This window comes from Struthio camelus, chromosome 4 (assembly GCF_040807025.1).
Source record: "Struthio camelus isolate bStrCam1 chromosome 4, bStrCam1.hap1, whole genome shotgun sequence".
NCBI classification, from domain to species: domain Eukaryota; kingdom Metazoa; phylum Chordata; class Aves; order Struthioniformes; family Struthionidae; genus Struthio; species Struthio camelus.
In genome coordinates, this window is record NC_090945.1 from 85657235 (window position 1) to 85669885 (window position 12651).

Below are 12651 nucleotides of genomic sequence, written 5' to 3' on the forward strand. Positions count from 1 at the left end.
CATATATCAGTAGCTGACTTTATGCAGAAAAGGGTCCTATTCGGAGCTGGTGTTAGGTGCTCGATGTTGGCCACGCCGGCCCGTCACCCAGCTAGTGAAGTTGTTCATTGTGAGGGTTTTCAGTGCAGAGAACAGATCTGTAGGGTTCGCTGGGAGGAGCGTAACGCGGTTGTGTTCTGGAGACCTGCTGTCTCCAAATTTGAACAGGAAGGGGCTTAACTGTTATTCAGAGATGCAGGTAGCAAAGGGTATCTGTGCCCAGTGATACTGTGAGAAAGGCAGTTTACCACCTTCTTCCCAAGCCTTACGCAGCTGAGCGAAGAGCTGACAGGAGGTTTGCTGTGAGGTAAAGGCCCTACAAGGGGAGCAAAATAAACCTTTTTTTTTTCCCCTGCAGGAGTTAAAAATGTGCATGTCTTTCCTTTGCCTTCTAGCTTCCTGGTTTGGGAAAAAAATGGCAACTTTTCTCTTTGTCTTGTTCTGTGCCTTTGTTTGCTGGGGCAGAAAGAAGAAATTCCCACCGCATCAAAGAGCGATAGGTACATCACTGCTAGCAAAATCTTTACCACGTTGATTTTGCTTCGAGGAGACGCAGAGTAGGAGCCTTTTACCAAGGACAGTTATAATGTCATCGCAAGCGCTGTTACGCTGGAAGATCTAAACTTGGTTGAGCCTGCAGCCTCCACTCTCCACGGAGGCTTTATGGCAGCTGTACCGGGGAAGCAGAGGTGGATCGTACGAGTTGCCCCGTGCCCTTGCCATGCTACTTGCGGGCAGCTTCAGCCTCTCCTTTGCGAGAAGATCTCAAGCATCAGCAGCCAGGAGCTGAATAAATCCTAGTGAGCAAGATGCTGAGTTAACAGAGGGGAGTTGCCTTCCTCAGATGAACCCTTGCAATCCCCTTTCAATCCCACTCGAAACGGGCAGCTACCTGAGCCAAGATCTTTCAGATAGCTACAGATCCTGAAATAGGACAGCTTAGGTTAAGCCCTCTCAGGCAATGAATTAATGCTAGCACCAGTGGCCGAGCCACCAAACACACTGCAGAATACAGATACGCCTTTCTGATATTTTACCCGTTGTTTAGTGCTGTGAATATATGAGGTATATTGTGGGCACGAACTGATCATAAATTGCCTGTTTAAACAGCAGAGGTCGGGTCTACATAGCTGTAACTGCAGTAGTGTCAGAGAAACTGAACCTACTCCCCTCGAGTCTGAATTTGGCCTTTTTTATGATTTTTTGTCCATGCTCCGTGGTCCCTCTCAGTAGCCACCCTGAAGGATTTTTCCAGGGGAAAAGAACATGCTACGTGAGACATAGTGATTTTTAGGTATTAAAGAAGGAAAAGGAAATGCAGTTTGAAAAGAGAAGTGCGACAAAGCCTCGGCCGTGGAGGCTGGGTTCGCTGCAGGCTGGTTTCCAGCTCCCAGGCTTAAGCTCGGCTTTGAGTCCGTTGAACGGATCATCGGAGCCACTGGAAGAAGGATTGGGATATCTCAGGATCTGTGATCCACGGTTACTATAGTGATAAAAATAAAGTGTTAATGCTTTTCCGTTTCTGCCTCGGCTTCCACAGTCGGCCTCCAAAGTCAGCTCAGCAACCGGAGAAGGAAGCGCGATGCAAGCCCAGTGCTTCCTAACTCGCTTGTCTGGGGAGGCATCAAATGCACTACTTGCTTAAATGCCTTCCAAAGTGAGGTGCTTGGGCAGGTGCTTAACTGCCTTAATAAACAGTTAATCATCTAAATCAGCGCTGCCTAGTGAATGTACTCGGTGTGGATAGCTGTCACTGGGCCCTATATGAAGATAAGGAACCTCACTGGAGACAATGTCCTTTATACTGGAGATGTGTGTCCTCAAAAAAAAAAACAAACCACACACACACACACACACACACACACAAAAGACAAAAGTGGGGGAGGGCTGGAGGGAAAAAAATGTTGAGTCCCAGGGCCTGATCCAAAGGAGGTTAAAACTGGTAGAAAGATTCCTGTCCACATCAGAGGGCTTCGGCCCCAGGGCCCCAGCTGAGCCTGTAGGGTTGGGGGTCCCCTGTGAAAGCCTGGTTTAACTGATGAGTGTAGAAGTGGGGTACTGGGTTGCTTTTGTGTCTGCACGCAGTTTCAAGTATGTCACCAAATATTTTCAAGAAAGCAGTTTACAGGCTATTTGATCACAATTTTCCCCCAAATTCTGAAAATCTAATTTTCTAACTCTATCTTTATTTCTTATTTTCCATCTCTTGCCTTTGAAACCCTCGTAAAATCAACTTTTACCTGTTATCTGCCATATTTTGTGCTTTCCCAGTATTTTGCTGGAGCAGAATGGAGGTGGCTAACACAATTGTCTGTCTCAGGGAAATGTGCTGGGATCAGGTTATGAATTTGGGATGTCAGCAATGAATCCTTAAAAGGATCTAGTGACTTTGAGAAGCGTCTAGAGCTCTCGCTTGAACTTCAGGTCTGGAAACCCCAACAAAAGTCTCATGAGAATCTGGTGCCAGGGCTTCTTGCCTTGACCAGAACCACGTATACAACAAAACCAGTCTCTTGTAGCACGCTTTCGTCTGCTCAGTCTTGATTGAAAGCTAGAAGGATGGGGAGAAAAAAAAAAGAAATAAAGAAGAGGGAGGGAGTAAACTTTCTTTAAGTGAAACGCCTGCTTTCTTTTTTATCTTGGATTAGTGAGCTGAAGGACTGGTAACACAGATATTTTGATAGATAGGAAGAGTGGTCCGGTGGTTAGAAGATTAGCGAGAGAGACAGAGTGTGCGTGTGTGTATGTTCCTCTCGTTCGGGAGTGTAAGGAGCATTTGTCACCACAAATCATCTTTGATTGCCGAGAGCTGCGTTCATATAGGGCTCACCCACCCACCACCCTCAAAAAATTAGACATTTGTTATATGACATGAATTGAGATTAATTAGCAAATATTAACCCATCAGACAGCACAGAAACACATTTTTGGAAGCAGTGGTACTGCAGCAGCAGTGGCTTTGCATTAGTTCTGGTTGGAAAGTTTGCAACAAAATGTTGTGTGTGTGTGTGGTTTTTTTTTCCCCTGGAAAATGCCAGTTTGTCAAAACCAAAACTTTTACAGGGATTTTCAGCTTTTCTTTGGAAAATTTCACAAAGGATAGAATGGGAATCTGGCAGTAAAGGGGTAGAGAGTAGCCAGTGGGTCAGTGGTCTGGCACGTGGTCCAGGTCTGAATTCTTGTTTCTCGCTTATACCTGGAATACGCCTTTATAGGAGGAAAAGTGACTTGAGGGCAGAAAGCTCGTGGTCATTGCATAAGAAGAAGTGCACAAGGCAGGGGAGGGCGAGGCAGGCCAATGGTGTGTACCAAAGCAAGAGTCTTTGTCCTCATGCCTCCCTCAGCCCACAGGACTTCGAGAGCAGCGTTGCTGGGTGGAGGGAAGGTGGCTTTCGGAAGGAGATAAGTCAACAAAAATTTTCCCAGAGAAAAGGATAGGGCATAACAAGGAGATGTCCGTAGGGGAAGGGTGGCGATGTCCTTTCTCCCCGTTTGTGCCAGCCATCTCCCGCGCACGCAGGCTCACGCTCCCCACGCTCATCCCTGTGCAACTCAGCTCGCTGAGCAGGGGAGCTTGGAGGATCTGGCAACATTAGTGTCCTTTTTTGCCTCAATACATTTCCAACTGTGGCAGCAAATTCCTTTGCAAGTAAAAGGGAATGATCTTCTCCTCCTCGAAATTGCATCTCCCACTCTGTACAGGGGTGAACCCTTGACTTTCAGAAACTTCTTGGCAGACTGCTGAAAATGAAGCTGAAGGGATATCATAGAGAACAGAAGCCTGCCATTTGGTATTGACCAGGGCTGCATTGCTAATCATCATGCTTGTCTCATCCTCAGCTAGTGCCAATATCTGCAATGTTGTCCTGATGAGGCACACAGAGCTGGAAGAAGGAATTGATGTTTTGGACAATAACGGAAACCTTGTCGGATCTTCCAGAATTGCTGCAAAACACGTATGTACCTGTGATGTTCCTTGCAAGCACTCGATGTAAGCATGTACATGAGTGGCCCTAAGGCTCAACAAATCCCCACAGCTGTAGGAATCGATGACTTGGAAGAACTAGAAATAGGTCAGCCTTACCTATCATGCAGGAGGAATTAAGCTGCAAAACTTACTGCTTGCTTTGTACTCGCTCGTGCAGCTGGGTATCCACAGCGCTGAATGTGCTGGTGGACACAGAAGTTTAGAGGTGACAAGCTGGGGTATTGCTCTAAGTGTCGTTTCTGAGCGCTTGATCAAGAGGGCATCTGTTTAATCGTAGGGGAGATTAGAGTCTCCCATCTGAAAGATTAGCTACTGTTCCTGTGACTGCTCAAGGAAGTGAAAAGCAGAGTAGTTTATCTTTGGACCTGTGTGCTTTTGAACATGGCATGTTGTCTTTCCCAAAAGCATTTAAGTCAAGGCTAAGTAGCTTTTTCTGAAAAGTAGTCTATAGCCTTGGCAGTAGTTGAGGCTTTGTGCAGGAAAGAAGCTTGTGTTATGCAGGCAAATCCAGTAGTGGATCATAATGGTCTGAAAGTGTACAGATTTACATCAGAAGGATCCTGCGTACCCCTTATGCATTCACAGCCTTAGGATTTCTTGGTGGAAACTTGTAAGCAGTTCATGTTGCATATGAAGCAAAGATAGCTTACACCTTTTTCTAAATGAGGAAGACTTCATTTTCAAGCTGAGTAGCTTTTTAACCCTTGCCGTGTCAAAATTGCTTTAACAACTGCCGTCCAAAGCTTTATAAGGGTGGCCAGATGTTTTTATTCGTGTGCTAACACCTGGTTTGTTTTTGCCTGTAACCTTCTACTCTTTACCGTCTGCTTGCAATTATTGCGTTTTCTTCCTTTTTACATAGTTTTGTCTTCTGAGCATCATCTGATTGTTTGAGGCATGTTGTTTTCAAGTGGGCTTTAATCTGAAATGTAAAGCATGTACAGAAGCACACGCCCAGGCAGAGGAGTTAATAATATAATGCTTGGCATTTCTCTCACTCCTTCTGTCCAAGGCTCTTAAGGCACTTTGTAGACAGCAATTAATGTACAGATTTACAGTCTTCTGCAAGAAATGGGAGATCTCTAATATCTCTCCATATTGTTGTTTAACAGGGAGCTTAAAACAATCTGTTGAAGGGCTCAGAGACACTTATTTGAGCCAGTTTTCCTCACTTACATTACTGGCTTCAAGACCCTTCTTCCTCTCTCCATCCTAATGGTCTAGGAGAATACAGACAAGACAAAAAATAAATAATAGAAATGAAGGTGTGTTAAGGGTGATTTAGGTGGAGGTAAAGCATCAAATTTGAGAGCCTGAGAACTTCCGCTCAGCTGCCATCTAATCCTGACAGTTCTTCCCGAATCGCGTAGTGCCTGGTTTTGTAGTGTAAAATGCGGTAGGTCCTTAGTGTTGCAGTCTGTGCTTCTCCAAGACCTCCTCCTGTTTTGGAAGGTTTGAAAGCTCCGAATCTGTTCAGCGTTCCCATCCAGGATGTTCTGCCTAGGTCTCACGGAGACCCACGCGTACAGGCAGTGCTCGGGGAGCCCCAGGCAGGGGACTGCAACTGCACATATCTCAGCCTGCACGGAGAGATTTTACCTTACAGAATAAGCCAGACAACAGTTCTGCGTTTGTTTCCTACCCCCAGGCAGCACTGACATGTTTGTGTGTGGCAATATGGTATTGAGCGCTTTTGGTCACGTAGGTGAAACCAGGAAAGCTTGACTGTTCGTAAGATCCGGAGCCCTGTGCCCTGCCTTTGGGTCTGTTTCTCTGTATTTGTGAGCAAACCTGGGCTCTAGCCCATCCGTTGTAGCAACAGAGCAAAACTAGGTTGTATACAAATAACGGATTGCAAAGTTGAAAATGTTTGTTGATACATTCATTCACATATGCAACACAAGAAAGGCCAGCCAAGCCATTTCCGTGCCTACGCATTGATTGCTCAGTGCAGGTACATCCTGAGATTCATTTTAAATGTCTTGGATTTGTTTGTTTGCTTTTCCTTTTCAGGCACTGCTAGAAACAGCCCTGACTAGAGTGGTCCTGCCAATGCCTATACTGGTTCTACCTCCAATTATTATGTCCATACTGGAAAAGTAAGTGTTGGGTAGTATGAAAGCAGGGGGCTTTTCATGGGGAAGGGAGAAAAAGGTCCTTAACAAGTGTTCTTCATTGATATTTGTAACAGTTGTCCATCAAAGACTTTTTCTTGCTTATTACAATGTTCATGTCCCAGCATCTTTGACCATTGTTGTAGCCTGTTGAAGTGTTATATTAGTGCTGTTATTTTAAACCATCTTTCTGAGACTCTGTAGCAGTTTCAGTAACTCTATTCTATAGGGTCAGCGTGAGCCATAACTCTCTGGATTCAGTGGGAAAATGTTCATAAGTTTTCAGTTCTCCGTTTTGCAAACATTAGAACTGCCACATGGGGTCAGACTAAAGGTCTCGAGCATGATATTCTCCTTCTTACAGAAAGTATGAATGAGTAAATAGGGAAAGAGAATTTCGAAGGATTGAGTCAATTGTTCTGCTGGCTGCCTCTGTCCCCTACCCCAGGCTTCAGCCTCGGGGTCCTGCCCCTGCCGTTTCACAGCCAGACCGGCTGCGGGCACTCAGCACCTGCGCAGGAGCTCTATGGGGTGTGCTGTTTGCGTTCAACCCGCAGTCGGGAGCGTAGGGACGTACCGACCGTATCCTGCACCCTGACCCTCTTGGCAGTAGTCACTGCTGGTCTTGTCTTCTGTGAACTTGTCTAGGCCCTTGTTGAAGCCTCTTGTACTTCCTTTAAGTAACGTCCTGTGGCTTTGAGATGATTATGCACAGTGCAGATGATTATGCACAGTGCAGATGATTATGCACAGTGGGGAGAAGTACTTCCTTTTGTTTTAAACTTCTCTGACCTTTGAATTGGCAGCTTCCTTCATCTCACCTTGCGGGGGACTGCAAAGAATAATGTCCTTCCACCTTCTCCATTCCATTCGTGATTACAGGACCTCTGCCTTGGTTTTCTCCTTCCCACCTGTCATCTCTGTCCCTGGTCAGTCCAGGGTATGGCTGCATGCTAACAAAAGGGAAGAGCGATGGAGCGCTAACCTTCACATATTTGGCAGAAGTTTGCTTTCCATCATTGTTTAAGCCCAAATCTCTCCTGACAGATGTCTTCGTGGAGCCCCAGTGCTTCCCGAGAGAAATGCTGCATTTCTGGTAGCGCTTCAGGAGAGTGGGCAGGAAAGAGCAAGGCTATTATCTCATGTCTAATTATCCCGTGTCACTGCTTTCTAACAATGAAGAAACTAAAGAGCTGTGTCCATTGACTGTTCTCCCCACTTTGTGTTCCTCCACGTCAGCTTTTTCTTCTGCCCGGAGATGCTGTGAGCACTCGCTCTTTGGAGTCTGGCAGGTGTGTCCTTACGGGCTTCCTACTAGCTGCCTCCTTGCATCCCATCAGACCAGTTCATGCGGTGCAAATGGCCCTCCCTGGAGCATGGATCACCGAGCGAACCCTGGGAGACTGATTGCTGCATTGAAAGATGGGGGTGCTAAAGGACTTGCTACCTTTGTCAAGATAGTCAGGCTGGAAGCACTTTTTAAACAAACTTGTTGATAATGGCTGCTCTAAAGCACTCCACTGACAAAGTAAATAACAATTAGGAGGGTTAGGTATTGACCCACAGCTTTGGTCAGTCGTATTTGCTCTTGCAAAACTACCCTAGGGCAATTCTCTGTCCTTAACAGAGGGGTTGAGGTTTTTCTGCAAATGTTGAGTCTGTTTTTTCAGTGCTTAAATTTAAAAAATGTATACCATGTGTATCTCCGTGGCAGCTAGAGTCTCACACCAAGGCCAACTCCTCCCATAAGCTAGGTGTGGGGCAGAAGTACAGTAACACACTCTGGTCTTGGAACTCTAAAGTAGGTGTTTTCAGCCCTCGCTGGCCAAGGCATGCTATTTTCCTCTCTTTTCTCAACGGATTGTGGTGGTTTCCTGTGGCAAGGCACAATCTTGGTAAAAGTTGGTAAAAGCCACTGGTGGGAGATGGCTGCTGGAGAAACACAAGCAAGAAGGGTAGCTGCCAGTCCCACAAATTTTGTGCAGAGCATGTGATTTTCGCTTCCTGCGGCCCCTCGATAAAGCCTGCATCAGCACAGCCGCCTTCTCCTGCTCTGGGACCCTGCGGTCCACCAGCCAGGGATCTAACCTGCAAGATCACGGAGCTAGAGAGAGCCCGTAGTGTGCATTGCACGGAAGGGAGTATCAGAGGCAGTGCTTCCTGCAGAAGGTGGAGTACACAGACTGACACTGTAGCAATGCAGCACTTTTTCCTCTCATTTAATGTATCAGATGCTTCCTTCTGATGCGTGATCTGATGTGTGTGGGCTCAGCCATAAGGGGTGAGGAAAGTGGAGAGGTCTAGGTGGTGTTATTAGTCCAGCTTTACAGACTGAGGATGGAGGGGAGAGTGCTGCACTGGGGAATTGCTCAGGAGTGACCGTCCCTTACTCTGGCATACCTTGCTCAGGGCTTGCTCGACATCATGTGCAAGAAAAGCAGGAATTGTCCTGTTTCTTTGAACTCCAGCGTCTCAACAGCTTCCCTGCTTTAAACTGAGATGCATGATTCTAGCCCTTACAATCCCATCAAAACTGCTTTGCCGTTGTCAGCCTAAAGGACCTCTGTTTTTGTCTGCCCACGTTGCAGACACTTAAGAAACGCCACAGATTTATGATATTTCCTACCACAGCGATCTTTCTTTTCAGGCCTTCTGTAGAATTGAGGCCTTTCACTAGAGCGCCAATCTGACCAATGTCATGGTCAGATATTGACCCATAGATCCCTTGCAGTGGTTGCCAAAGAGCACAGTCAGGGGTGAAACTGTGTTACATTTCAGGAGATATAGGATGCGTAAGGAACCCAAAGCAGAGAGTGCACACATGAGTTATCCGTGAGGCAGTAGCCCAAGAGAGAGTTTGAAGCAGGAATGTTTTGGGTTAGTTAAAAACAAAAAAAAAAAATTAGATCTGTCTCAGCCAACATTGAATATTTCCATTTTATTTTCCTAGTTTGATTTTTGAAAAAATTGGAGGGGGCTGAAAAGTTCCACTTTTTTAATATAGTACAATTTTAGTTAGACTAGGACTTTTAAAATAAGAATCATATCAAGGCATGTATTATCAATTTATTTATAGAAATCGTGACAGTATCTATAAATGAGAAAGATGAGGGCGACAGCTTATTACTTGATGGCTGGAGATCTGGAATCAGAAGTCGCAATCTGGATCCTGCATTTGAGGTTGTGGCAGAGGAGGAAAGCAACTCTCCTGTCTTGTGTAGAAGTCCAGGTGTAAATGGGTGACAGTGTTGAAGCTGTGTGGGAGTTGTACCACCTGAGGAGCAGGCTGTGGCGTCCCAGCAGTGGTTTTCAGATTTATAGAAAGCCTGCTCCGTCGTTTTTGTCTCGGTATTTGAAAAGTTTTATTTTAAGTGGCCAGTTCCTGGTCGTCGTCTTTCCTCTTGGATCCAGGTCTTTCCTCTCTCTCAGCCATCTCTCCATCTGCATGTTTTAACTCCCCCAGCTGCCTCTCTCGTCTCTTGTGCCATTTTTTTCAGCTCTCTTGGCTTCTCTCATCTCTTTGCCTGCTGTGTATTTTAACTCCCAGGGCCGCCTTCTCTGCTCTCCAAGTAATTCAATGTTACCTCCCACTGCTGAGCTCCGTAGCGTTCCATTCTTTCCCCATGTTTCATGCATTTCCTGCTGCTTGGACGCTCTGTTGAAGCAGCTAACATATAGAATCAATGTTTATTTTGAGACTACATATGCCATGCAGGGAACACGGTGTCAGTTATTTTGTGCAGATGTATTCTCATTTAAGTTTTATAAATAATATCTATGTTGGCAACTTTATTACAGAAAAATATTGGTTTCCCATCATCTCTAAGATGAAGAAAGCTCGTTTATGGGATTTAGCTGACTTTAGAGCAGACAATGGAAACTTCATTGCAACCTTTCTACATGACAGAGGTGCAGGAACAATTGCATCCATTGTGTTAAGTTGGACCTCTTGTACCTCATATGTTTTGTGTTATTCAGATACTTATACAAATCCTTTTATTTGGTAATTATGATGGAATTTGAGAAACGGCACCAATTTCTTGTAGAAAGCACCAGCCATTGTCCAAGCCTTCTCCAACAGTCTCTGTCCAGCTTCCTACTTCTTGCAGAGTTGGAGTCCATCATCCAGATGGTCTGTTTGCAGATCATCCAGGTCTGTGTGTATGTGCAAACTTGGGTTCCCTTGTAGGCTGAGCTCTGTGGTGCGAAGAGCCCAAATTTGGTGGTATTAGGTTCATGAGGTCTGGACAAGTGGTGGACAAGCTGGCCACAGCTCAGTCCACCAGCAGTGTCTGCTGTGGACACTCTGGGCTAATAACCAGCAGTGGGGACAGGAGAGCATATATTACAAGCTTTTTATCTGTAAGCCTTTTTTCCACCTTACAATAGAGGCAGCCTCAGAGGGTCTGAAGTGCTGAAGGCCTGAGGATGAGCTCCAAGAGCTCACGTATGCCAGGCTAGACAAGGGAAGGCCACAGAGCCAACTGTGCAAATGCTGGAGGGGGATAAAGCTGGAACTGTTGGCAGGGGACAAGAGCTGAGAGACATGCAGGGAGCGGAGTAGTTGTGTCCCTGAAAGAGGAGTTTTTCTACTCTTTCTTCATCTCCATGTCATCCTGATCTTGAGGTTTGCAGACTGGTAGCACCACAGAATGTCAGCATCCTCACGCACCAGTTGCCAGGGCTGTTTTCCCATAAAGCTCATAAAATTAGGACATTTCAGAGCTGCTCTGGCATAGGTAAGTCAGGCTAACAGTATAAAGAGTTACTCCCTTGATAGATAGCCAATGCTTGGCCCATGGGCCAGTGGTGGTGGAAGGGACTTTTCTACAGCTTAGATTGTATTTTTCACTGCAGAAACGTGTGTGAAGCAGGAGGCCCTCCTGGACCTTGTGTTCATGCCCTTTTACTGGAGATTTTCTCCTTGTGGCAGTGTTTTCAGAATGCTTCCTGCCAATGCTCTTCCTCCTCTTAAGTGCAAAGTCACTCTGTCCGGCGAAGCCTGCAGTGAAGTTTGTTTGAACTAAACAGCTGACAGCAGTGACACCTTGAATTGTTATGGCTGTTTCCAGAGTAAACATTGAAACTGCTCCCTTAATTATGTCAATCAAGGAAAAAAATACCCCACCCTCACTCTCTTTGCATCCACTTGGTCCCTGGAGGGGGCACTGCGGGACTAGCCGGAGCAAGAGGTATTCTTTCCGGTAGACAAGGTCCTGGAGGACAGCAGGTCACTGACTGGGGCTGCAGACGGGGACCCTGCTCACTAGAAGAGCCAGTTTTCATGCAGTGCCCAAATGAGCAAGGAAGACTTGCCAGCTTGGAAGGACCCTTGGGAGATAGCAGCGAGGCAGCCCCCAAGCAGACGGTGGCCGCAGGCAGAACGATGGGGTACGTTGCTCACTCTGAGCAGAATCGGGATTTGGAGCGAGTCATCTGGGATAAGACAGAAGGGCAGAAAACTCTGTTTTCACAGCAGAGGGCCTTCGGATATCCAGGGCTCTGGCCTCCGGTGCTTTTCTTACCCTGCCGGCATCCTCGGCGTCTTGCAGTGTGTGTATTAGCTTTGAACCTGTTTATACCAAACGCTACAGAAACCCCACAGAATCTGTCAGCTGGGAGACTTTGGTTAACTCCTGTCATATTTAGTTTAGCATCTGACACCTCCTCCTAGACAAATACAGCTCTGGTTCACTGAACCTGATAACTCCTTTTTAGTACAGCAAGTGACTTCCATATGGAATAAATTACAGTACCTCTTGAAAAACGCCAGAGGCAGCTGCCAAATTATGCAAAATTTAAACCACTAATGAACAATGTGATGAAAGTTGAATGAAGGTGTATTTACAAGATCTACAACACACTGTCTCTGTGGAGCAGATGTACTGTCTGTACAAGTATGCGTGTGTCTGTGTATAATGTACCTACGTACATGCACACTCATGCGTATTTAATTGTTACCCTTAAGGTCTAGATGTTTTAGGTATATCTGCTAACAGTAAATGCTACCTAAGATCAGTAAGCCAGAAGGTCCCCGACACGTTGCTCCCTTATTTCTATCTGCCAGGCAGATTTCATGACTGCAAATTGCGGGAAGAATAAGCATTGGGGTATTTGAAGGGGAGTAGCGGAACAAAACTTTTTTAAAAAATGGGGAGAGGGGAGGAGAGACAGAGGGAAAGTATTAGAAAAACGCATGTTCTTGTCCATCCAAAGAGCAATATATAAACATATTGATCATTTATACTGGTCTGTAGCAAGGCAGAGGATTGCTGCCAAAAATTTGGCTTCTAAAATGGGAACAATAGAACGTAGGTATTATTGTCTTTCTGCAGACTTCAAGCATAAGACGTTGTCTTGGCACAAACCTTTCAAGCCCGTGTGCCCCATCTGAATGCCAAAGTTTAGTTCACCAGAGCCTAGCCAGTTCTGCCTGTGGACCAGGACAGTGTATAAAACTCCTTTTGTCATGTAAGAATAGCTCTGTTGACTTGGGCAGAATGACTGCTA

General features: G+C 45.9%; 1 protein-coding gene across 7 annotated transcripts in view; it reads left to right on the top strand.

The window, feature by feature from the left end:
- SFXN5 (sideroflexin 5) overlaps window positions 1–12651 on the top strand; it is a 111025-nt gene that overhangs the window by 73064 nt on the left and 25310 nt on the right. For all 7 annotated transcript variants that reach the window (XM_068943846.1, XM_068943844.1, XM_068943842.1 and 4 more), the window contains 2 exons: window positions 3880–3995; window positions 6041–6126. In XM_068943846.1, coding sequence (XP_068799947.1) covers window positions 3880–3995; window positions 6041–6126 — 202 coding nt within the window. The remainder of the gene's footprint in view (window positions 1–3879; window positions 3996–6040; window positions 6127–12651) is intronic.